The sequence below is a fragment of the Dermacentor silvarum genome, chromosome 1 (assembly GCF_013339745.2).
Source record: "Dermacentor silvarum isolate Dsil-2018 chromosome 1, BIME_Dsil_1.4, whole genome shotgun sequence".
In the NCBI taxonomy this organism is placed as follows: Eukaryota; Metazoa; Arthropoda; class Arachnida; order Ixodida; family Ixodidae; genus Dermacentor; species Dermacentor silvarum.
The window spans coordinates 357999588-358026547 of record NC_051154.1 but is presented as its reverse complement, the minus strand read 5'-3'; the positions used below and the strand labels follow the sequence as shown (position 1 = coordinate 358026547).

The 26960-nt window shown below is 47.6% G+C and overlaps 1 protein-coding gene across 1 annotated transcript; it reads left to right on the top strand.

Moving 5' to 3' along the window:
- Positions 1-1653: 1653 nt before the first annotated feature.
- Positions 1654-14226, top strand: LOC119445018 (isocitrate dehydrogenase [NADP] cytoplasmic-like). Its single transcript, XM_037709351.1, has 3 exons — positions 1654-1806; positions 9417-9911; positions 14128-14226. Exons 1-3 carry the CDS (start codon positions 1654-1656, stop codon positions 14224-14226), a joined length of 747 nt encoding a protein of 248 aa, XP_037565279.1.
- The last annotated feature ends 12734 nt before the right edge of the window (positions 14227-26960 follow it).

The following is a 26960-nucleotide window of genomic DNA, read 5'->3' as shown; positions in this document are numbered from 1 at the left end:
AGCTCCTACAACCCTCTGCAATCTCGCCCACTTGCATGCGGCGATGATAACGAGAGCAGTGGTGGCATAACAAATGCAACTGGTTGACGATGACATAACGGCGAGGATGACTACTGTATCGATATGGTAATAAAAGCGTGTCACGATTCACTCGACGCAGGCCCTTATCGTCGCGCACACTCTGTACTCTTCTGAACTCTTCAACACTTTTTCCCTTATTATCTTTAAATACGAGCACTGAATAAACCAAGGCGTCTTTTCCCTGGTCGGAACTGGCCCGTGCGTGTCTTTCATAGATCAACGACGAAACATGGTGTCAGTAGTGGTTACGCGAGCCAGCCGCTGCCAACCAAAGGAACATCCGCGAACAACCGCCACCAGCCACGCAAGAGCTGTCATGGAATTTCTGAAGCCGCCAGAACAACTTCGCCTAGGGGGAAACGCCAGTAGGAACTGGTACCTGTTCAAACAGAAGTTTGAGCTGTTCGTATCTGCGCCAACACCACAAGGGAAAACGTATACAGGACCCACGAAGACAGCTCTCCTCCTAAGCGTGGTCGGCGACGACGGTTTGGAAGTATTCAACACGTTCGGTGAGGGCGAAAGCAAGCAGGATTATGACACCGTCATAAGAATGTTCGACGAGTACTGCGCATTACAGCTAAATGAGGTGCGTGAACGCTACGTGTTTCGCCAGCGAATACAAGCCCAAGGTGAGCCAGCAGAGCAGTTCATCAGAGATCTAAGGAAGCAAGCACAGTCTTGCAATTTCGGCACCCTGGCTGAGTCGATGATACGGGATCAGATTGTGTTCGGAACTAACAATGGCAAAGTACGCGAGAAACTGCTGCGTGACAACAAGCTGTCGTTGTCGAAAGCTGAGCAAGTGTGCAAGGCAGCTGAGTTTTCTACCGCACGAAACAAGCTCTGGGACAGAGAAAATCAAGTCGACGCATTGAACGTGATGCCTAGCATCGAACCTCACCCAGCAGACGGCGACGCCATGACACAGGACAGGTGCATCGACGCGGCAAGGGCAACGTCAAATAGAGCTAGGTGACCCAGAAGTGTTCAAGTGCCGTAGGTGTGGGCGACGACACGCGGCTCGGAACTGCCCGGCATTTGGGCGCACCTGTCGGCGGTGCGGTGGTAAAAATCATTTTGCCGTTAAATGCAACAAGCAAGTTGCGGAAGTCAAGAGCAGCGAAGACTTCGACGTTCTCGACATCTCAGCCAACAGGGTGAACCACTTACAAGACTGGGTAGTTCTAGCACAAGTAGCGAACACGGTGGTTGAGCTTAAAGTGGACACGGGTGCTCAAGCCAATCTTCTACCGCACTGCATGTATCAACGCCTCCAGCCAAGAATGCGAATGAAGCCTAGAAGCTCAGTACTACGAGCGTATGACGGAGGGATTATCGAGCACTTGGGAATCGTGACAACTATGGCCACTATAGGCGAGAAGTCCACTGACATCAATTTTTTTCGTGGTGAAGAAGGGAGGTAAAGCTATTCTAGGGCTCCACGCCCGTGAGGCCTTGGGGCTTTTCCAGCGATCAGTGAGCGCGGTAACGGCATGCAACCGCGAACAAGTGCTTAGAGAATTTCCCGAAGTTTTCGCAGGCACGGGGTACCTTCAACGTCCATACGCGATGGTGCTACGGGAGGACTCTGTACCTGTCGTCCAGATGGCCCGGCGCGTGCCGCTGTCCCTGCAAGAGCCACTACGACAGGAACTAGACCGACTGCTCCAGGCAGGCATCATTGCCAAAACAGAGGAGCCGACAGACTGGATGAGTCCCCTAGTAATTGTAGGGAAGCATAATGGCGAACTACGAGTGTGCATGGACCCCTGGAAAATCAATGAATGCTTGAAGCGCGAGCACTACGAGATGCCGCGACGAGAAGACATCGAGGCTGAAATCGCGGGAGTCCAAAATTTTTTCTCGACTCGATGCTGTCAGGCTTCCATCAGATACCGCTCGACAACGAGACATCTAAACTATGTACATTTCCGACTCCTTTCGGACGATATAGGTTTTTGAGACTGCCATTCGGAATCGCCTCGGCCTCCGAAGTCTTCCAAAAAACAATGAGCCAAATATTTGACGCCATCCCAGAAGTGCGCGTTTACGTAGATGATATTCTAATATGGGCGCCCACAAGGACAGAACATGATGAAAGGCTGAAAGCACGCCTGGAAGCAGCACGCGTGGTACAGAGTCGGCGGTGACATGTTTGAGTGAGATATGACGCTTTGTCAAATTTTCCAGAAGTAGAATTGCTGCGTGACACGTCGTCTGCCACAGTCATTGATAAATTAAGTGCGATGTTCGCAAGGTATGGCATTCCAATCGAAGTTTGTACTGACGGAGGGCCTCAATTCACCAGTCAAGAATTCTCAAATTTCGCAAGCAGTTATCACTTCAAGCACGCCATTTCAAGTCCTAGATTTCCACGCTCGAACGGCTTAGCCAAAAAAGGTGTGCAAGGAATTCTGAAGAAAACCACCGAAGGCAAGAATGATTTTTGGCTTGGATTACTCAGTTACAGATCCAGTCCCTTGGAGCACGGTCAGTCACCAGGCGAGCTGCTTCAAGGTCGACGACTGCGCACCCCGATACCTGACTTTCAGGAAGCAACACGCCAGCTGGTTAAAAAGCATCGGCAAACTATGCCAATGGGGACACGTCTTCCACCTTTGCAGAAAAGGGCAAGTTGTCCGCGTTCAGGGAGACACATGGTCAACCAAAGCAAGAGTAATCAGCCGCATGCGGCCCAGGTCCTACGTCGTAAAGACAGAAAAGGGCAGTGTGATACGACGTAACCGTAAGCATCTGTTGGCAACGAGAGAGCCGTTTAGTAGTTCCAAGGAGGATGCGTCCGATGAAACGTTTGACAACGAGGAACCAGACCAGCGTCAACTACCAACAGGCAACGTGGATGGAGGACCTGAAAACGAGGAACCAGTCCGACGTCAGCTGCCATAAGGCCATACCAGCACGCCAGCCCAAGCTCTTAGAAGGTCTACGTGATACAGAAGGCGACCGGAGCGGCTAGCGTACCGCGAGAACGTCGTTCAGCGCTCGTCACTGGTCAGCGCTCATCCAACTACGGTTATGCAAAAGTTTTTGCTTTGTTGTTCAAACTAATTCAAAGGATGGAAGATGCATCGATATGGTAATCAAAGCCTGTCGCGATTCACTCGATGCCGGCCCTTATCGCCGCGCACACTCTGTACTCTTCTGTTCTCCTCTGTACTCTTCAAACACTCTTTACCTTATTAACTTTAAATAGCAGATCTGAACAAACCAAGGCGTCTTTTCCGTGTTCGGAACTGGCCAGTGCGTGTCTTTCATAGATCAACGACGAAACAACTACGACGATAGCAACGACGAAAGTGGCATGCTGAGAACGATAACGACGCAGCAATGAAGAGCACGACGCCGTGTCGACGTATGTGTTGCAGTAAAACGCTGCATGGGGTTTGTGCAACATAGCCTCCTAAAACCCATTGTACCATACATTGCACATTGCATTCTACATGTTTTATCATTCTCACTCGGAAGTGATTACGCAAAGTATTCATTTTGGGTATAAAGTATGGTGTATGTGTAACTGTAAAGAAGTCGTTTACTCATATTCTTCTCACCCGCTTTCGAGGAAGTTGGCACTCAGTTGATCTATACCTCTGTTTCGTCCCAGACGGCCGAAATCAACATTGAGGTGTGTTTCCAAATCGCTGGAATTGCATGAAAATACCGGACGCGCCAGCAACATGGCAATGTACAACATGTCGTTCCATCTTGATCTCTGAGTTTAAGCAATGCAATGCAGTTTTTACCATAGCAGACATGAGGAGATGATCACGTACATGGAGACCCAGTTTTTGACATCTAACTGTGGTATTTCAATTTAAAAAATTGTTTTCCAAGTTTATAACGTCACAATAGACAATAAAAACCACCTTGAAGAGCATTTATATCGCATAGTAGTGTTCGGGTCTCGAAAGGCTATTTGAATAAGCGATACATTGATCAGTGGGCAACGCCGCGGCGTAGTACTGCGGGCAGGCAGAGAAAACCCTGTTTGGAGCTGTTTAACTAATGTAGCAGTAAAAGGCATATATCAACGCGCGACCCTTTGTACATTTTAATGCACCTTGCCTCTAAACGTTTTAGCGCGAAAACGTTCAGGGCCCCGTGTCGCAGAAAATCCGGCCTAGGCTTCGTCGTCGGCGTTAAGCATCGGCGTCTGGAGGAAATAATCATGCCGAACCACATCATCCCGAACCACCCCAACCACACAGGCCCTCCGCGTGGCGTAAGGTGTTAGTGAACAAAAATTGAATTTCTCAAAGGAAAATCTGTCAGAAAAATCGTAAAGTAGGAATTATCCACAAACCACAGGCGTGATAGCGTTGGATTGCAATTTGAATATACGAGAAAAAAGCCTGACAAGCAGCCAGGGATCTTTGGATGCTATCGCGTTCCACTCTTAAAGGCGAAGCTTAAGCGTCCTCCAATTCTCATCGTGTTTCGCTGTACTTTGGTTCTAGGTAACATTAAGGGGAATGTTGAAAACCGAGCCACTCTAAATTTTGGACACGTGCGCGCCTCGGGGCAACAGCCAACAATGATTAAAATGATAAAAAAAGGTCCTAGGGCCTTCACATTTTGATATAAGATGGCTTAAATTGCTCCTGTCAAAATGTTTTCCCAGCAATGTATTTGTGTTCAAAGTGAAGCCGACTTTAAAGGGATCAGTGTAAGCTTGGTCTTTGTAAGCTGGCTTTCGCATGTTGGGTGTTGCAGTGAAGCCTATTCATAAAGAAAAATGTGATGCGAATGGAACCCGATAATGCTATCGCGTTCCTGTCTTAAAGGCTAAGCTTAAGGGTCCTCGATTTTTTTAAAAGGAACTTGGAAGTGATTACACATAAAATATTTACCCAGAATATAAATTTGAATGCGCACGGAACTGTATATGGGAGTGGTTTAATCTAACCATCAGGCTTTGTGACGTTTCCTCATTATAAGAGCAATCTTTACCGCGGAAGATCTTATCTAAATATACGAGAGAAATTGTCTTTCTCGGCATCCACTGCACCATATTTGATGAGGTTTGTTGCATTTAAGAGAAAGAGTTAAAATATGCTTGCTGTAGTAGGGAAATTTTTTTAGGATCATTAGTGTTCTTGCCAAAATTTGTTGAAAATGGGAAACATGTAAGAACAGTAATTTCAAGTTTAGTACCCTAATTCACTAATAAAATATATCCCACTTGAGTAAACTGCTCGAACTGAGACATTTCAAGCGGCTCAAATTTAAGATTCTTGCTGTACATTTCTCGAAAATATACCGTGATCTGTGAGCAGAACTTTTGAAAAGCCCTCGTAAACATTACAATATCGATGAAGTTGTAAACGCGCACAGCACATTTCTTCGCATGTGAGGCTCTAACACAGGCAGAGTTTACATAACTGCAGTAGGGTGTCTATATATATATATATATATATATATCATATGAAGCCCACAAACAACGACACCAAGGACAACATAGGAGAAATTACTTGTAGTTAATAATTGAAATAAACACGTGACATATTATTGGTAATGAAAATGGATGAAAAACCAACTGGCCGCCGGTGGGGAACGATCCCACATCCTCGCATTACCCGTGCGATGCTCTTACCATTGAGCTACCGCGGAGCCGCTTTCCCGTCCACTTTCTGGGAAATTTATGTTTTACAACTAGAACTATCCCTGGGAGCGTTAGCCAGTGCCACCACTCACAAACCATCGCGGCAGATGTGGAACATCCTTTTTGCCGAAGGCGTCACGAGTACGTGATCATTTTGGGTGAAGGCAACTGGCCAATAAACCCCCATATGCTACCTCATGGCATCAACGTTGCCGGATTCTGCTGCTGCAAAATTCTGCTTCAGAATTTTCAAACATTTTGCTTGCATGTTTTTAGGCTTTCCGTCTTCTGGCAATTTTCGTAAAATTAGAAGTCCTTAAATAAAATTATGATTCACACAGTCAGTAGACATTAATCATAGGCGCCCACTACGGAGGGGCTGCTGGGGCCGAGCCCCCTCCGAAGTCTGCATGTAGAGGTCATATATATGTATAATTCAATCAGTAACCGATATCAGGCCAAGCCGCATTCACTCGAAATAGGAATCAATAGCAGTCTTGCGCAGCAGTGCCTATACTCGGACTCACAGTAAAAGAAAATAAAATAAAATAGAGGCTGCCTAGGACGGTACTTCTCGAGTGAGATATTTAATTACAATTACCTATTTAAATGACAGTACCGAAAGAGTTACTGGCGGCTCGTCGAATGTGCTGGAAACTACAAGCACTAGGTTTTCTTCGAGTAACGCAATTGCTGTTTTTTAAAATCTTGGTGCATGGTAGTTGGGACGCTCTGTATAATAACTTGGCGCAGTCGTTTCCTCTTCGCCGCTGCATCTTACTCTATGACGCCAATACATTTACTGCACTGATGTTTTGATTGGATGAATACTTGTTCGGCTGAGTTATTAAGGCGAAAGCCTTAAATGCCTCGTCATACGGTGGCCTTGAAAACACGGCGTGCTGGACAGAAAGTCACGTGAGCTCGCCGGGCGCAGAGACGCGCTCGTGCCACTGCTCGCACGTTCGTCATCTTCCACAGCTGGCACCGATGCCGCTCATTATGCAAAAAAGGCAAAGTTAATTAGGATTGAGTTATTTCATGCACTCGAACTCACTTCCTTCTGGGCAGCCGAACCATCGAGCTTATGTGGGGGTCGAACCCAATACTTTTGTTGTTAAGGCGAAGTTAATTAAGGCACTGTTAAATTATATAAAGTTAATTAAGGCACTGTGGTGGGAGTCGCACCCTCGACCTTTGGTGGGAGTTGAACCCACGATCTTATGTGTTAATTAGAGCGAAGTTAATGAAGGCACAGTTAATTAAGGTAGCGACAATTAAAGAACTCCAACCCACGAGCTTTGGCAGGCGAAAACAAATAATGGGAAATAACCACGCATTCGAATGAGAATGTCAAGTAATTTAATGAATGTCTCTTAAGCGCGCAGACTTTCGCCTTCAGCTTCTTTGGCATATGCTAAAGTGACTGTCAATTTTTAGTCTACTGCTCACATTTGACGCCCGAAAGCCGTACCATGAATAATGAGCAACCCCAGAGTGGAGAGGTCTACAGTATTTTCGGTCTTAATGCTACCCACTCTCACATTTTACCTCCAAGAAAACGAATTGCCAATGCAAGTTTTTGAATACGCGGTTTTGGGTGTAATACATATTGTCTGATTCTCCGGCAATAGACAGTTATCCTTGGTTGAGACGCTATGATGTCAGCGTGCATGTAATAGCTTGCGCACTCCAATAAACACTGTATTTTTCCACGTGGGACGGCTGCGTGTTCGAGTCATTACGTTCGTCAGCGCCACGGCGCCGCGGCGGTATTTATCCCAGCCTTTCGCAATAGGCCGCTTCGTCCACTGTCGTTGGGGCGCATCCCAAATAGTAGTTCTCAACAACGCAAATAGTCTGGCCTGATAAAGAAAGCGCGAAAGCTTATAATTCTTGCGACGCTTGGTCCCCCTAACCGTTATAGATATGGAGCCGGTGATAATGAAGATGGCCGAGAGTGCAGTGACATAATGGTGTCTAATAAGCTCGTCAAACTCTATGACACACAAACCAGCATTGGTCGACAGGGGCGAGAACAACGAGCAAACATGATGGTAACGAATATGTCTCCGCGTTGTTGAGGAAGAAGTTCGTACATGCAAATGGACCTACAAGTCCTTTTTGGGCAAGTACAATTAAGAAAATTACACAGATATACGTACCACCGTCCCACAAGCTACCTCTGCAACAAATCTTCCCATTCTATTCCACGATATTTACTCAAAAAATTGCAACTCTTGCCCAGGAGCTATTTATGTGGTCTTTTAGAGGAACACACAAAGCATCTGCAAGCTAAATTTATGTTTGCGACTGATGCGTCCATGTTTGACGAGAGAGCAGGAGTGGTCTTATACTTTCCGCACCTTTGCTGGTATTTCTCCATTCCACTTGCTGATTTTACACCTATTTTTGAGGCCGAAATAATGGCCATCGCCATAGCCCTGCGCAAGTTGCCATCAGCTGTGTCAACATTCGTTAATTTAACAGATTTGCTATCTGTGTGGTCAACGCTTACTGGGAGAACAGGATCGAAAATATTTCCAATATTTCATTGTTTAGTAACTCCACATTTAAAGAAAGTTTACTTAATTTGGGTACAGGGTCACTGTAGCAGAAATTAAAATGAAATATCAGACTCTCTTGCCAAAGCTTCCCTGGATGGCCCAGTTGTTTCCTTTTTGCCGGTTAAGGGGTACTTCACTTCAGCAAGATACAGAAAATTCGGTATTAGTCAAGCAGCTCCAAAACAAAAACATACTATGGAACTCAGACTTCCAGCATCTGCAGTTCCCCTGGAATTCCGAATGGTACCCATCACCTCAATAGGACGTTAAGTTTACGTGCAATGCCGCTTTTAACAGATAGATTTTTATTTGCACTGGGCTTGTTTGACGCAGTCCTCTCTAGCTGTCACTTGTGTAATGAACTGGATACCGACTGATCTTTTATTTATTATTGGCCGGACGTTGATTCCCACTACAACGATAAATACTTCTCGAGGCTCCGTTTCACAAACTAGGACAACCATTGACCTCCCAAATTATCCTTTCTGTGGGAATATAGACAGTGGGCTCCAGCTACAGGGATGTTTGAATTTTCATATACAATTTCATTCTCAACACAAGAAGGTTAGCGCAATAATTTAATATTATCATCCCTCTCATTACTTGCAGATTCCTCATGCAAAATTTAGCTTTAATTCAACCCTTTAATTCAATCCTGCACGATTACGCTTTGATTTCTATTTTTAACACTTACATTGCCATTTATTTCTTCATATGATATTTCTTTAATTTTACTGCCCTCTTCTTGGTCCACCCCCAGTGATGGGTATGTGCCATATTGAGGAAATGATCATCACCATCCTTCCGGGGGCACGCTACCTGCAGGCATTCCAAGCAGGGAAATGCTGTGCAATAAACTTTTGAAGGTGGTAATGAATACCTTTAATTTTCAGTGCTTCAGGCAACAAACTTGCAATGTACCGATGTATATATCAAGTGGTTAACCTGAACGCATGCTGCCATGATAAATTTAATCTTACAGGTAAAAAACTTCTTTTTTTTGGCCGCGTGAGGCACGATCAGCTCGTGGTCGCGAGCCCGACTGCCGCTAGACGAACGCGCTCGTTTTTCAAGGCTGCCGCTCCACAGTCCAGTGAGCATCAATCTAGCCTTGCGGTTTGGACCTGCTGTCCCTTGTCCCCAAGGAGAAACTCAATTGCGGGCCCGTGGTCGAGATCTGGGGCGACGACATGGCGCACGTCGTTTGGGACCTGGTCCACGAGAGGCTCATCGAGCCGTACGTGGACGCCGACCTGACTGTGTTCGATATATCAATGAAGCATCGCCACCAGATCAACGGCACTGTCACCCTGGATGCCCCACAGGCTCTCAAGATACGCGACGTGGGTGTCAAGTGTGCCACCATCACGGCCGAGAAGGTCGTTCTCGAGAAGTACTACTTGAAGCGCATGTGGATGTCGCCCAACACCGCCATTCGCAACGCCCTCGGCGGCGCCGTGTTCCCGGAGCTGATTGTCTGCCGCAACATCCCTCCGCGCGTGAAGCAGTGGTGCAGGCCCATCATCATCGCGCGCCACGCGTTCCGCGACCAGTACAACGGCAAGGATTTCGTGGTCCCCAGACCAGGCACGCTCCAGATCAAGTACTCGCCCACCATCGGAGCTCGCTACAACCTTGAGGTAAGCGCCGGCAAACTTAATACGTTGCAGATGCGCGGGCACCTAAAGGGCACCTCACCGGGTTTGGGCATTGCAAACAAACAAGCGCCGCCAGGGAGCAGATCGCGCACCGACGATTATGTCCGAAAAATATCAACTACTGCACTGCGCCACAACTGCGCAAAAACAGCTGAAATTTCAAAGGCCGTGTGCGAGCCCTTTCAACTATCACTCGAGCGAGCTCCCCCTTTCTGTTAAAGAATCCAGTTAACACGCATAATCATCTCAATGCGTTAAAGGCGACCGATTACGGCACTTGACTTCGGTAAGTCATCCAGTCCAGAACGCTAAAGATCGCCTCTACAGGAGCACATCGCAGCAAACAAATAAAAAGAAAAAAAAACATTAACCGACTATTACGAAACTCCCTCAGGCGAATTTTGAGCGCAGGTGTTTGCGTTTTGAATTCGCAATATATTTTGGCAAAGAATTTGGTATTGAACGACAGGGTTCTCTCGACGGCGGCGCTGAGCCTCGGCTCGGGCAGCTCGTTTAGCAGCAGTGGCTAATGCTCTTCCACCATCTGCGTCGCTCTTTGTTAGGGAAGAACTGGCTGACACTATTTAGTGTTGCGATTATATTTTAACGTGGTAGTAACAGTGCAGAACGACAGTGTCGAAACTGGGAGGTATTAATTGAACTCTTTATTGGGCGAATTGTGGCCAGCAAAACAAGTAACACTCAAGCACAACGACAGCGGCGAGCAGAGTCGAGCAGAGGCGGCTAGCAGAGCTTCGGTGACAACAGCCAACGCATAGAACTATCGATAACATTAGGGAAACTTCTGATACATGCAGGCGTTTCGTGCATCGAGGGATGATGTTTAAGAGTTGTTAGCCGGTGAAGAGGAGTGACCGAAGAAAGATAAAGTGATCAGATGACGCGTGGTACTTTGGGCGCAATCTCGCAGCGATCGCCGCAAAACACGTCCTGCGTGGCGCTTCACTTCTCACGTTTTCGCCATGGGCGCCTCGTCGCGCTTTCTTCGCTTTCGCCACCTTTCGTTGCCCTTGCACTCCGCGTTGCTCTTTCGTCCTTCGCTGTTGTGCTCGGCCGCTCGGTTACGCCGACGCTCACCGCAGGAGCGTCGGCGTAAAAAGGAGCTCTAAAACTAAAAAAAAAAAAACTAAGCAGGCCCGAATTCCGTACGGAGTGCCCGCTGTTTCACACAAATAATCATTTGCAACGATGTGCACTGAACGGGTAACAAATGCTGTCTTCCGTGCCTTAAAATAGATTAGGTCAAAGACAAAACCAAAATGCTAATATATACATCATTGTTGTATGGAACGGAATGCCTGGAACTAGTTCTTTTTGGGAGGACCGCCACCGTTCCGATAAAGGTCGGTGGAACTGTGAAGGTAACTCGTTAGGTTTACGAAGGAACTGCAGACGGAACGGCTTTCCTTCTGTAAACGTTCCACGGCATTGAAAAAATGCACGCACGTACGCACCACATCATGGAGGGCGGATGGGCGACAACGTGAAGCGCGAAGCACTACCGCTTGCCTGTCACCTAACTATGGCATCGTTGCGAGTACAAAACTACATGATAGGGCAACCAGTCAAACGTTAAGAAAATGCCCTTTCTGGCCCCCAACTCCTGATAAGGACCGCATTACATGCGATAGTTATAGCCGAAACAAGTTGCAAAAGAATATTGCTTCAGAGTTCGTCCTAATGTTTCTTCACAATATCACTCAAGCTTCAATTTTATGCGCTGAAGTTTTATTTGTCATTTAAATAGCGATGTTCATAAGGCAGATACAGGGCGCCATCCACTTTATCATCAGCATCACCCCATATTTATGTCCACTGCAGCACGAAGGCCTCTCCCTGCGATCTCCAATTACCCGTCTTGCGCCAGCCGATTCCGACTTGCGCCTGCAAATTTCCTAACTTCATCACCTCACCTATAGTTTTCTGCCGTCCTCGACTGCGCTTACCTTCTCTTGGTATCCATTCTGCAACTCTAATGGTCCACCGGTTATCCATCCTACGCATTACATATCCTGCCCAGCTCCTTGTTAACGCGACAGCGTTAAAGGTCCCGTGTTGCAGAAAATCCGACGTCGCCGTCGGCGTAAGCATCGGCGTCAGGCGGAAATAATCATGCCGAACCACATTATCCCGAACCACCCAGACCGGGCGGGCCCTTCACGTGGCGCAAGGCGTTAGTGAACAAGTATTGAATTTCTCAAAGTAAAATCCGTCAGAAAAATTGTAAAGTACGACTTAACCACAACCTACAGACGTGAGTGTCGGATTGTAATTTGAATATACGAGAAAAAGCCTGCTAAGCAGCCAGGTAGCTTTGAATGCTATCGTGTTCCACTTTTAAAGGCGAAGCTTAAGCGTCTGCCAATTCTGATGGTGTTTCGCAGTACCCGCCGTGGTTTCTCAGTGACGGTGGTGTTGGGCTGCTGGGCACGAGGTCGCGAGATCGAATCCTGGCCATGGCGGCCGCATTTTGATGGGGGCGAAATGTGAAAACACCCGTGTACTAAGATTTAGGTGGACGTTAAAAACCCCATCGAGGTGCTCCAAATTTCCTGAGACCCCACTACGACGTGCCTCATAATCAGATCGTAGTTTGTGCACGTAAAACCCCACAATTTTTTTTTTTGTTTCGCTGTACTTTGGTTTTAGGCAACATTGAGGGAAATGTTGAAAACCGAGCCTTTCTAAATTTTGATCGGGCCCCATGTCGCAGAGAATACTGTGTCGGCGTCAATCGCGTCCGATAACGCTATCGGCTCAACTCTTAAAGGTGAAGCTTAAGCGTAATCCAATTTTTTTAGGTGCAAAGTACCTTATGCGCTCGGGCTGTCGGCGTCTCCTGTCGTCGTCGTCACGGTAAAGCAAGCGGTTGGCGCTGGCGCTCGGCACGCGCTCGTTCCATTGCTCCCGCATTCGTCGTCGTCGTCGTGACTGATGAGCTGCGTTGCCGCTCATCATTCCAGCGTAGAATTTCACTTCTCTTGTGTCGTCGTAGTGGGGAGGCCGCGTTTACGGGGTTAGGAGCCATTTCTTACGCCAATATGAGCCCATTAGCGGCGCACCTCTCCAGGTTTCACGTTAGTGGAGCTGCATTTCGCTTAATGGGTCATTTGACACACATAAAAGCACATAGCCACTCGAGAGACTTCGCAGCGGGTGGAAAATTTTCAGTCCTCACGTGACTCGCATTCGTCATCACCCTATCGAACAATCCTGGTTTTAACTTCAAGGCGCCCGCCGGGGGCGCCGTGCCATATGTGTTGCATTGGTAATACACGAGCACCAAAGTTGCAGTTAGAAATGTCGGCATTATGTCCGGTGCTCCCTAAAAAAATCCATCTAGGAGCGTTTTTTTTTTGGATTCTCTATCTCCAGATAATGTGCGGCCGGCGACGTTCAAATTCGTATAATATACGTAGATCAATGGGAGTTACTCACAGTATTTCGTTTCAGGGTGAGTCTCTCGCATTATATTTTATTGTAAAACAGCAAGTCTAACGTTAGTGTAACGGCCCGTTCAAATTTTTGAATTGTAACTGGAACGAGTTCCTTTCTCAATAAAGGAACTTGTAACGGTAACTCGTGACAGTGACATTCGGTATTCTAATCGCCCTCTTTGACAAATGCCGCCGACAAACTGACTTTCGAGCGGGCTTTAAATTTTGAACTTATTTTTCTCCAACGAGGTTCCTGATATTTTTCCAAGCAATGAACTTTTCTGTCAGCAAGTTTGATGCCGCCCCATTGTACGTTATATCGTACTTCTAGCGCGTCAAATGAGGCACAACCGTGTATTGAAATGCGTATTTCTGATCTATGCTCATATGTATGTTAGCTCAGCATCAACACTCAACATGTCTTATCAGAAAAGAAAACGCAGATAATTACGCGGCGGCAAATATCTACTTCCTGAGCCATCTCAAACTGTTTATAAAGAATGCGACTGGTAAGCATCTGGATATCACCAAGCAGGCTACACGCGGCTGAAAGTAAAGCACGGCGTCAACACTCCCCCTTGATGTAATTATCAGTAATAACCATGCATTGAGAAACATGCACATCTTTCATAATGCAGCTGCGGTAATTGATTTATTAACATGTACACGATTTTGTTATAAAAAAAGAGCGTTCTTCGTTAAGCGCGCCCGCTGCTCTCGCTTGCCTGTGTCTGCTGCAGTTAGAACACGCGACACCTCCACTGTTGCCCGCAATCCTGCCTGTATCGTCCAGAGACCAAGCACGCTTGTCCGCAGTGGTCGAGTTGCCGCCTGCTTAACTGCGTCAGCATCGCCTAGACGTAGCTCTTGTGTTCGAGATCTGTTCGTTACGAACGCGGAGGTCACGCATGGCGGCATGCATGGTCATGCATCGGCCTGTCCTTTAGTGTGGTAAACATTTATGAGTTACCTACCGGGATAGCACTGTCCTTGAACAGCTCGGTGTTCGAAACACCAGGGCTATTTGTATCAACCCGCTCGAATCGCCAGAAACAAAACTAAAATAAGAAAAACTATCAATTAACGCGGGTTCACACGAAGAACCCCACTGGCTCTGATTATGATGCCGATGTTAGCGGCGACGGTTTTATCGCACTTGGAATTTATACGGAACATCACAGTGACGCCGAAGCCGATGGCAAAAAAAAAAAAAAAAGCCGGCGCTGGCGCCGGTAAAGCCAGCGCCGCAGTCAGGTCTCTCTCTCGCTTGTATGTACGACATGCCAACGTTTCCGATTTCCAGGTGGGTTCACTTCTTTTCCGCCTATAGACGCTGCAAACACTTGTTTTGTGAGCTTCGATGGCCTTTTTGCTGCTGTCGTTCGTCAACAGCTAGTCAGGGGAGTTCATCGGCGGTACAGAAAGCCACGAACACTTACCCGAAAAGGCGGGAGAAATCTTACCTTTGAGGGATGCGTAAAACGTGCGACGCTCTCGCATGTGCGTAAACTGGAAAGGGCAAGCTAAAGATACAATAAAATGCTAGTAGATGACTGGTGAAGGTTACATGTTGTTTTGAATTAGGTGCTGTAAAAACAAAATATTGTTTTCTTTTTCCCACGTACGAAAACGTGAACAAAACTGCGGGATTGCGTCCAGCAGCAGTGAAATAGGCGCGCTGTCGTTCCGTATACTTCGCTTCATAGCCAAAAGCTCTCCGCAAGTATATAGCATAGTTTCATACAATAATTAAAGAATGAAACCATGAAACCAGCTGCAAACCAGCTGGAAGCCATGCTGAGAATAAACCAGGCGAGGGCCGTTGGATCGAAACTTCCTTCAGGTAGTGTCCAGCACAACCGAACGGTCTGGATGGCCAGCATACTGGGACAATGTCGCTGGTTTCTGTTACTTACTTAGTTTCAAGTCCCCAGAAAGGTGCAGGGAGAAGACGAAGGCAGGGGTGCTATGCAGGATGCGCCGAGTTTGGCGAAACTCGGGATCTTCCCGAGCTCTGGCGACGCCCCAAGATGAAAGAACTAATGTTAACAACAGAAATTTTGTCCGTCGGCACGCCTCCAGTTTCATTGGTTCTTCTAGATTCACTCTGGTTGGCTATCATCGCTTGGGCGTTGCCATATGGGCGGTCGACAAACTGGGGCTCACGCGATCATACGGTCGGTGCATGATCGTGCCTTCTTTCACTTGTTTGTCGTTCCACCGAGTGCATTAGAAGCACAAGCAAGTTGTAAAATAAATGCAGTTAGTACAATAATATTAGTCACAATGTGGGTTGTAAGCATTTTAATGTTTACAAGATGTACACTGAATGCGTATTAGACTAATTTGCAGTTTAACACGTTTCGCATTATACCACGAGGGGACGCTCGCCCCCCTTTTTTTCCCTCTTGATTGGATTGGCGCGGCTCGCTACGTGCTTGTGCTCCCATTTCCGAGCACATATTGGTGTGCGCATGGTTTTCACACTTGTCTCAACAGATCGCTCGCTGCTCGCGCTAAAGTAAGGCTGCGAGACGAAGTGAGCGTCGGCTAGCACATAAGTGGTTTGCCGCGCGCTTAGCGTGTAAGCACGCAGTAATGACGGAAATCAATGGGTCAGAAAACTACGCTTTATTTTCATTTATTTTGTGATGCACCCTCATACTAGCTAGCGCTGTGTGGTGGCTTCAAACAGCCGCAAGAAGGAGTCTTTATACTGGGTAGCCCGAGCGATCCGTGGCTTCAAACAAACGCAAGAAAGTGTCTTTGCAGCGCACGTGGCCGTTGACTGCCATCATAACCATCCCAGGTGGGACTCCAGCATCGGTTCAGTTATCCTGTGCGCACCGCTGATGAGGTAGCGCTTCACTTTTTGACAGTAACTTGCGATTTTTTTTTTTTTGCGTGTGAACGCCCGTGATGGGGTCCACAAAGTTCACGCTGTGGTTGACTGTCTCCCAATGCACATTGAGGCATAGCCCCGTTAGCATCTACTAAATTTGGGATACAGTTGTATGCCGACAATTCGGTACTTTGAATAATGGTCCCCGGTTGAACATTCGCTGCAATAATGGCGCCTAGCATCGCCGCCTTTCGTCGGTCGACCTTGAAAAGTCGCAGCACTCCTCTGGTCGCCCAGACGATGCCGAAGACCCATGGGCCACCATTTTTAACACCGCTGTAATTTTGGCGGCTCGGTGAAACGTTGTCGTCCGTCATTAGCTGGCCTCGGTTGTACTTTTGCTCGCCGCGAAGAAGGCACTCGTCAATTTGCGCTATCTTCCCGGGGCCACCGAGTGAAGGTCGCGCCAGCAGCTCGTTCCTCGCGACCTCACGGATGTATTTCCTGCAGTCGGCGATGACGTGCTCCGACAGAGGAAACAAGTCGCAGGTGATCTCCTTCAACAGCCACATGTATACGGTTTTGCTCACGCAGTACGTGAGCCAAATAATTTGCCGCCCGGAGAGGCGGTCGCTCGGACGGCCGAGGCAGACCGTGTTAGCGAAGTAACTTCCTTCGCCTGTCTTCCCGTGCAGTGCAGCGGTACTGTGTAATTGTGAAAACTGCTTTCAGCACCTGTTGCACCGGAAGGCAGCTCTGCGTCCATTCTGAGTATTCATATATAATGTTGCCACTTCGCCATCACAGATTGGTTGGTCCGGGTTGAACCCCACGTCCTCGCAGGTGCCCCAGTACTCCGATGACGACGCCGGAACTGGCCTGAGGCTGGGGCGCGGTGGACGAGCAAGCAGCGCTTGAAACAGGAGAGAGCCGAAGCGATCGCACGAACCTTTCCTCCACAGCCTAGTCACACCACTCTGTGCTCGGAAAGCATAATTTGTCCGCCACGCTGCCACGGCCTTCGCTTAACTCGTCACTCAGCCAGCGCAATGACGTTTTGCAAAGGCAAAAATGACGCGAAACTCAATGTCGGTCATGTAGGTGAACGGGTCCAGACGGTCATATTGACCGTCTACTACCGCTGGATGCGATGACACAGGCTGCTGCTGCCGCCGCCATGTTCACGAGTTCAACTCGACGGGGGTTTCGCGATGTACGAGTTTGGCACGAGTTCGCCTGTCAATCAAAACCCTATAGGTCACGCCCCGCGCGAGGCCCCGCACGAGGTGGTGGGCGCGCACTCTTGTGCGCGCCCACCACCGTTCAGAAACGCCCGACCTATTTCTCGGCTACAGCGACGTGGTGTGGAACTGAGAGACATTAACAATCTTGACAGGCGAAATAAAACACGCACAACGCACTGTCATCGGCGATCCACTGAGCACCACTATAAAAAAAAAAGCGTCGACTTTCGCTGGCTTCTGCATATATCTTCTTGGGCTTTGATAGCCACACAACACGGTTCATTGCCTGCATTGTGGCGACGTAGCGCACAGCAAATAATTATTGGCAGGTCACTGTAGCTGCTTGCAAGGCGTCGATGCGCCGCGGTGGACGACGATCCTGAGCAATGCGTAGTGTTTTCCAACGACAACGTATCGCAGCTGTCATTTGAGATGGCTGCTGTCATCAGTGATGTATCAGAGCCGCCGTGTCGCGAACAGGGTAAGCGGCCAGCGCAAGCAAATCTAGTGCGATAGAATTTCTTCATCACAACCACGGCACACTAAACAATTGCAACACCTTCCTGCGTTTGAAGTCTAATTTCCTAACTGCACACAAGAGCCCTCACCCACCAAAATGCGATTGCTGCGCTGTCGTTATGATATCCATCTGCGGTCGCTGTTAGCTCACCAGCAGAGGCAATCGGCAAGCACACTGGAGTGAAAAACACACTCAAATTCTGCGTACATGCGCACGGAGGCACCTTCACTGGGCAAGCGAGGACAAGCGATGATTTCGGTCGCTGGGCAGCACGCTCTTCGAAATGCATAGCGGAGACTTCACGCACGCAGATAAGCTGGTGCATTTGCAGTGTGCTGCGTCACTACGGACCCTACAATACCGCACAGCAATTTTGCAGCGGCAGCCGTGGCCCCTGTCTCTATGATTAGAGTGTCATTTCAGTTGGTAAAGCGGCGGCCATAATAGCCGCCTCAGTGAAAGCACCTGCGCTGAACAGCCATGCCGCAGCGCTGCGTTGCCATTTCCCTAATAGACAAGGAATGGACAGATCATTGTCATTATTGACTTTATGCATCATTATCGCATCGATTTTATCAATAGCACTGCAGCGCCCTTGGCGACTACTCACCGTATGAACTCCCTCGTGCGTGCGACCCTATAGAATGTATCAGGTTGCAAGCTTTCGCCTCACTGTCGCCACTCGCGACAAAAAAGTGCAAAATTTAATAATTCACTCGATGTCCGTTTGTCATCACAAATTTAAAGCATTCAAAACTAAAAACCAATTCTTTAAGAAATAAGATGTTTGTTATTTTATTTGTTGCATTTCAATGTATTCGACTGAGGGAAAGTGCACGTGCAAGAATGCACCGCATGTGCCCTGTTCGCATTCGACGGAGGATAGAAAGATAATGCTCTAAAGAGCAGGCACGCCCATGAAGCGCCCGAGCGAGGCGTGGCAAATGGCTCACGGCAAGTGTGCAGATAGACAGCGGGAGAGTCCTATAGACGGTTTTCAGCAGCGGCGCACGGGCGCGGCCATGTTTGATCACGTGATTGCGCCGGCATGACTGGCCTTGGGTTGAAGGCCAGCGAAGGCGCCGTACTGCTATAGTCGTGGGCGACGGTGCGGCAAGCGGCGTTGTTTCGGGTCCACCGATGGACAGCGGCTGGATCGACGACACAAAGCTCTGGCCCATGGTTCAACAAACATGTAAGTGAACCATTGTTTGTCATTTTAACGTTGTATGTGCTTGCGCCGGAGCGCTCTGGCGCTCGATCATCGTGCATGCGCGTCGCTCGTTCGCGCCGAGCGATTCGAGCTCATGGAGGCTTCTTGTGCGGCGTTCACGTCAGTTCGCTAGTTCTTTTTCTTTTTGTGGTTAGTGCGGTGTACTTAAGCTACGATCTGAGCTGTTTGAAGTGGTTTCCCAGCCTCTCGCGCTTTGCTTGACGGCCTCGAATGTGTATGCTTGAGCGCCGAGTGAAAAATCCGTGTCCGCTTGTGTGTTGACGTCTCGCTCGCTGGTATTTTAGCTTCCCACATACGTTGAGGTAAGCGTTTGCCTCGATACTGGTGCACTGATCTCTGCAGAATTCACCAGTGTGGCGGGCACGCAATAGTTTCGCGTAGTTGACTTCGGAGCGGCAGATTGTGTTTGTTGGATGTACTAAGTTCTAACTGAATACCCCCGAACGGGTGTTGTTTCATAGTAAAACCCCTGTCACACGGGCACGTTCGATCGCAATTGAGCCTCGATCCGAATCCAGTCGGTCGTGATCCGCAAATCGTAATCGAAGTGTCCGATTTCGATCGGAGACCGACGTAAGCAGCTTCTAGCTCAGTGTGACAGAAAACAAGGTACAACGAGAAAGAAAGAGATCCGAAGAAATAACGCTCTAAAAAAGCCGTTTTATTTTTTATGCACGTATAATTTTGAAAATCTGTGTGCTGCGTCGACGCCATGCACGTAGTTCTCAGATTTGCAGACAATCAGAATCGGCGGACGTGGCACGTCGTTTACCTAAAATACCGAATGAAAAAGTAATTCTTCTGAAAATTGATTTGTACGTACCTTTACTACCTATTAGGCACGTTTATTATTTGCTTCAGACTTAGTTACACTTAAAGCGTTAGAGCCCAAACAACACGATCCTGGTCCTTGGACTGTGTAGTAGCGCTCATTTTCGATTGCGATCGAAAGTCCGAGCCGGATCGAGGCTCGATCGCGATGGAAAGGGGCCATGTGACAGGGGCATAACTTTGGCTAGCTGTAACACAAGCGTTTTATAAATGAGAGCTCCCGTTTCAACTTTTTAAACTCTTCATAGGAGAGCAACACCAGCTTAGTAATGAAATATATATTAATTATTGAAACTCCAGAACTATAATTTATAAATCCAAACGATCATTTTAATATCAGACTGTATCTATCGTGTTATTTTAGTTCTTTCAAACATCTGCAGATGTCTTGAGGAGGAGTAAATAATCAGCTTTCTTTCATTGCCATTTTTTTTTTTCATTCCCGCAGTACATACAAATGTTTCTCCCCTGTTTCAGTTGTCTACGACTACATGGTCAAGGCAATCGACCAAGATGGGAAGCCTGCACAGGACTACAGGGGGTTTGCAGAGGGCATCAACCTTTTAGCGGCAATGTTGGGAAAGCTTTGTGTCAATCCAAAGATGGCATCTGTAGCATAAAGCTGTGTTCCAAGCTGCAGTGTTGGGTAGGGATAGTCCTTGGTTGGATGCCCATTGACAAAGTGAATAGAACATACCTGAAAGAAAAGGGTGATTCATGTAATATTTACAATGGTCTGCTTTTATTTGAACATAAGAATAAAGGAGTCCACATAAATAAAAAGCACGCACATGGGTAACGCATGCAGTTCTTATTGCAAACTGACACAAATGTGAAAAAAAGGCAATAGCAATGTACTGCCAATGCCTTTTCCATAATCACAAATAATGTCATAATTTCATAGTGTCAAATAATGCTACAATTTCGCGATGTCAAAAGAGGCTATGAAAATTAAAGTAAATAATATATATATATATATATATATATATATATATATATATATATATATATATTCAGATGCGCTTTGGGGGAACCCTGAAAGACACAAGGCAGAAGGAAACAGCTGATCTGTAGTTACCACTGCTTTAAAATGCAGCTAATCAGATAATGTCAAACTGGTGAGTTTGAAATTATTTACTTTTATTTTCATGGTTTCTCTTGACATCACGAAATTGTGACATTATTGTATATCATTTTACGATAAACACGCAACCAACGCTTCTAGCGTTGTTTGAAACAATAATTTTGTGCTACAGTGTCAACACAGCTAGCTTTCGCGCACCTGTTGCTGGCCACAAACAACGCCAGGTCTACGTTCTGATCACACCGTGCATCCGATACAGCAGCGAAACCAACATATGTAAAATCAGACGCGCAGGCAGGACTTCGTCAAGCTTAACGATTTAAAAATGCGATTCAGATAGCACTTTTCCAATCTTTTCTGCAGGAGTTCTCACCGCGACAACTAGTACGCCTTAAGTGGCACCGATCCCGGCGCATATACGCACGTGGCGTGTAATTTCGCTTAAGGATAAACATCACTGATAGCAGGTGACTGTTCCAATACGATATCGCTAATGCTTGTGTTCTGCCACTGAAACACCGCACGGTGACCTTAATGTACAGCAAGCGCAAGATGGGAAGCTTATACACTATTCCGCAAGCCGAGCGCGTTCGCTCATTCGGTACTATGATCTGCCACTTAGTTTTGCCGATGTGCCTTAATTGAAGTTCTTTCTCTGTAGGTTCGCTATCCAGCATTGCCGGGTGAGCTTGTTTTTCTCTCCTTGAGGAAATCGGTGCATGGAAAACGGCCTCGGGCACGGGCAGTCTTGATGCAGCTGTGGCGCGTGTATTTCACGCACCGACGTGTTCCACAGCTTAATGTCGCCATCACAGTTTTTGCATCCTACCACAGCACACGTTTTCCCTCTTAATCTCCACATGGAGAAGAATATTGTTCGACGTTTGACAAACTGCGCTTGTTAAACGCCGCTGGTTACGCTTTCGCGACTGAGCAATGGTAGTTTCGTTTGCGCGCCCAAGGCCAGAGATGTCCAACACGCGCGGCGCTCCGGTGGCGCCATCTGATTTCTGTTGCACGAACCGGCTGCTGCAAATCGTCTATACATTCTTCTTTTTGGGGTTTTACGTGCCAAAACCAGTTCTGATTATGAGGCACGCCTTAGTGGAGGGCTCCGGATTAAATTTGACCACCTGGGGTTCTTTAACGAGCACTACAACGCAAGCACACGGGCGTTTTTGCATTTCGCCTCTATCGAAATGCGGCCGCCACGGCCGGGATTCGATCCCGCGATCTCGTGCTCAGCAGCACAACGCCTTAGCTGACTGAGCCACGCCGGCGGGTGGGACAGTCCTATACAGTACTTTCCTATAGCATACACTATTCGGGTTCTTTCATGACATTAGTTATTTCATTGTCTGTTATGATGCCAGCAGCAAGGCTATAATTTTTTTTACTACTGGCGTCACACTTTTACGTGTATTTTTCTTTAATCTTGTGTTTTCTACGGCTCTGACAGATGAGCACACCATAGGAAACCATTACAGCAATGTTGCTTATTTTTCTTTGACCAGCAGCATCATACCTGGTCCTATTGCTACACGATATTTCTAATGTTGCTTTGTCACGATGTCCCACTAAAGTCGACGATGCCATCTGTGAGCCCGACATTGTTATTTGCTGATAACGCTTGTTTTCTGTGGCCCTCCCGGCATGGACCTATGAGGCCCGTAATATGAATACAATAATAAAAGAAAATACCCAATTGTGGGACCGATTTGGCATGAATTTTCAATAACCTGTGTTTCACAATGTGAAAGGTGGATGTTGTAGAGTTTCGACATCTCTGAAAATATGTCAGGGTTTTTGGACACGGCTGGGCACTTTTTCCGGGATCGGCCCTTGCAAGAGGCTGCGTTTCTACCAGAATGCTCGTCTTCAGGCATATTGTAGCGACTTCAGATTCACAGGTTTACAAAAAATAAACTATTTATTAAAGGGCGAACTTGTGCCCAGAGCTGAAGGGGATTACTGCTGCCTGCGCAGCGAAAGTCGTCGAAAAACGTCCTCTGTCGCGTGCCCCTGTCTTCGAACGCCGTTCGCGGCCTCCCTCGATGAAAACCACACGCTGTCGTTTCCCATTGGTGGGGCAGCTTCTAGGTTGGAGCTCGTGCGCACGCAGGCCGGTAGACAGGCGCACTCCGCGTGTCGTGATGGACGCTGTTGGCGTTCAAAGCGATCTGCGTGGCACTATCCCCCCTCTTAGTGCGCGTCGACCCGATGCGTAAGAAAGCGACATAATACGTATGTGTTGTAGATAAACTAACGTGTATCGTGGGTCATAATAAGGTTTCATGCGCACAACATGTATGCGCTCCGTGGGGTTGCGTTGCCTTAAACGCTCGTGTCCGGCAGACTTGACTTCATAAGTAAGGTCACTAAAGCGGTGAACTACTTCATAGGGCCCAAAATATCGAGAAAGAAGTTTTTCAGACAGCCCACGACATCGTACTGGGGTCCATACCCACACTTTGTCACCAGGTTCATATCGCGTTTCGCGATGTCGCCGGTTGTTGTGCCTTGCATCGATCTGTTGTTGGCGACGTATTCTGTATCTTGCCAACTGGCCGGCTTCCTCAGCTCTTTGTAAGAAGTAATCTAAATCCGGGGGGTAATCATAATCATCTATCGGCAGCATAGCGTCCAATGTTGTGGTAACTGCACGACCGTATACAAGCTTGAATGGTGTAGCTCTCGTTGTCTCTTGTACGGCCGTGTTATAGGCAAAGATGACGTAGGGTAAAATTTCATCCCACATCTTATGCTCAACATCTACATAGATAGAGAGCACGTCAGCGAGGGTTCTGTTCAGGCGTTCAGTTAGACCATTGCTTTGAGGATGATAGGCGGTAGTTTTCCTATGGCCAGTATGGGTCATCCTCATCAAGCATTGCATAAGTTCCGCTGTGAAGGCTGTTCCACGATCAGTAATGACGACAGTTGGAGCGCCATGCCGCAGGACTATGTTGTTCACGAAGAATTTGGCAACTTCAGCCGCCGTTCCTGGATGTAGGGAGTCTGTTTCAGTGTACCTGGTTAAGTAAACTGTAGCCACCACGATCCACTTTATCCCAAGGAAAGATGTAGGGAAGGGTCCAAGAAGGTCCATTCCAACTTGTTGAAATGGAGCTTGTGGTTGATCTATAGGCTGTAAAAGGCCTGCCGGTTTCACAGACGGCGATTTTCGCCTTTGACACTCGCGGCAAGTCTTAACATATTGCTGCACTGAAGCTAACAATTTGGGCCAATAATAATTCAAACTAATCCTAGCGAACGTTCGACTAACGCCCTAATGTCCAGATGTAGGTTCATCGTGACATGCTTGTAGAATTTCTTGACGCATAGTTGCAGGGACTACAAGCAAAAACTTTTCGCGGTTTGGCTTAAAGTTTCTCTTGTATAGGGCATTTCCTCCGAGGCAGAACGTTAACAGGCCTCTGGAAAAAATACGTGGTACTTGGATGTTGAATCCTTCGAGGTGCTTAAGGAGAGGTAGTAATTCTTCGTCAGCGCGTTGATGTTCCGCGATTTGAGTTGCTTCGACAATGCCTAGGTATTGAAAGTCCTCTTCCTCTGATGGTGCTGCGTCTACTGGTGTGCGTGACAAACAGTCGGCATCGGTTTGCTTTCTTCCAGATCTGCCTACGACCGTAATGTCCTACTCTTGCAATCGGAGGCTCCATCTTGATAGTTTTCCGGATGGATCCTTTAGGTTCGCCAGCCAGCAAAGGGAATGGTGATCGCCGATTGGTTTGAATGGTCTGCCATACAGGTATGCACGAAATTTACTTATGGACAAGATCACGGCGAGACATTCTTTTTCGGTTGCTGTATAGTTGGTTTCTGCTTTCGATAAAATCCGGCTAGCGTATGCAATAACCTTTTCTTCGCCATTTTGCCACTGGACCAGGATGGCACCGAGACCGACATTACTGGCGTCGGTGTGTATTTCTGTCTCAGCTGTTTCGTCAAAGCGAGCAAGGATTGGGGGCGCTTTCGTGCGTTTTCTCAACTCATTAAACGCGCTCTGTTGCTCGCTTTGCCACACGAAGGGTACATCATCTCTTGTAAGTTTTGTTAGAGGCTCTGCTATTTTTGAAAAATTGTTGACGAATCGTCTATAGTAAGCGCATAGACCCAAAAAGCGTCGTACTGACTTTTTTTGTATACCGGCGTCGAGAACTTCGCGACTGCCGCTGTCTTATCGGGATCTGGTCGAACACCTTGAGCGCTGATGACATGTCCAAGGAATCAAAGTTCTTCAAATGCGAACTGACACTTCTCCAGTTTAATTGTTAGGTTTGCCGAACGGATTGCCTCCAACACTAACCGCCGTCGCTCGATATGCTGCTCGAACGTTGCGGAAAAGATGACATCATCTAGGTATACTAGGCAACACTGCCATTTTAAGCCGGAAAGTACAGTGTCCATCATGCGCTGAAACGCCGGCGCAGAACAGAGACCAAATGGGAGAGATTTAAATTGATAGAGTCCATCCGGGGTTACAAATGCTGTCTTCTCGCGGTCTCGCTCATCCACTTCAATTTGCCAATATCCGCTTTTCAGATCGAGGGAGGAGAAAAATTTTGCACACCGTAGCTGACATAGCGGCGCCCGCCGCTATCAGTGCGTGATCGGCGAAAGACTGAGGCGACTGTCGTCCAACTCGCCGGCAGGCGAAAAAGCCCCGTCTTTATTTCCACAGCAGTTTAAGTAGAACCAGCGTGACGTCAACGACACGTGGTTCCATACACATGCGTCAGGCACAATGAATCGGCACATCATTCAGGAGCGTGCTTTCAGCCGCATAGAAATACAATCCAGTACAGTAGCCGATCTAACGTGTCATCGATGCGTGGGAGGGGGTATACATCCCGCTTAGTCACACTGTTCTATTTACGGTAGTCTACACAGAACCGCAGTGTGTTGTCTTTTTTCTTAACAAGCACTACGGGAGACGCCCACGGACTGTTGGAAGGCTGAATGACATCGTCTTCAAGCATTTCGCGTACTTGGTTCTTGATAATCTCTCTTTCCTTCGGCGAGACTCGACACGGATGCTGACATACCGGTCTGGTTGTCTCCTCTGTTATAATTCTGTGCTTTGTAATGGTCGTGCGCGGCACTTTCGAAGAACAAGAGAAACGTTCAGCAAAATCCTGTATCAGGCTGTGTAACTGTTGCTTTTGAAGCACTGAAAGGTTCGGATTGATGACAATTACTTCGCGGGCGTCGCGGGTCGTTGGCACATCCGCAGATGCTAGCTCTAGGCTGCCTAATTCTGTCGTTTCAGAAAACTAAAGGAAGAAGGCGATAGTTGTTCCCTTCGCGATGTGCTGAAACTCGTTCCCAAAATTCGTGAGTAGGATATCTGCGCACCCCCTACGGAGGTGAACGAGTCCTCGTGCCATACCCATGCTCCTGTTCGAGAAAAGTTTCGTGTTACTGTCCGCTATACCTTCGCACTCGTTGAAGGTATCATTTTTGACGAGAACTATTACGCTACTGCGTGGCGGTACAGTTACATTGTCATCGACGACTCGCAGTGGAGTGATATATGGTTCTCCTGATTCTTCCCAGGTTATAGCTTGCTCGGTCGAGAATGATACGCTTGACTTCCGTAAGTTGATAATGGCGCCGTTAGTCTTCCGAAAATCTGTACCAAGTATAACATCCCTCGAGCATTTCGAAAGTACTACGAATTCATCAACGTATGTAAATCCTCGTATCTGAACTCTTGCGGCGCACCTGCCGAGGGGCATAACAAGGTGACAACCTGCAGGGCGTATCTGAGGTCCATTCCACTCCATCAAAACCT

Excerpts from the sequence above, each read along its gene's own strand:
- LOC119445018 (XM_037709351.1), top strand. The coding sequence starts at position 1,654 with ATGGTGCTACGGGAGGACTCTGTACCTGTCGTCCAGATGGCCCGGCGC. Across the intron at positions 1,807-9,416 it reads CAGACTGGATGAGTCCCCTA|GAGAAACTCAATTGCGGGCC; the intron begins GTAATTGTAGGG and ends CTTGTCCCCAAG. Across the intron at positions 9,912-14,127 it reads GAGCTCGCTACAACCTTGAG|TTAGAACACGCGACACCTCC; the intron begins GTAAGCGCCGGC and ends TGTCTGCTGCAG.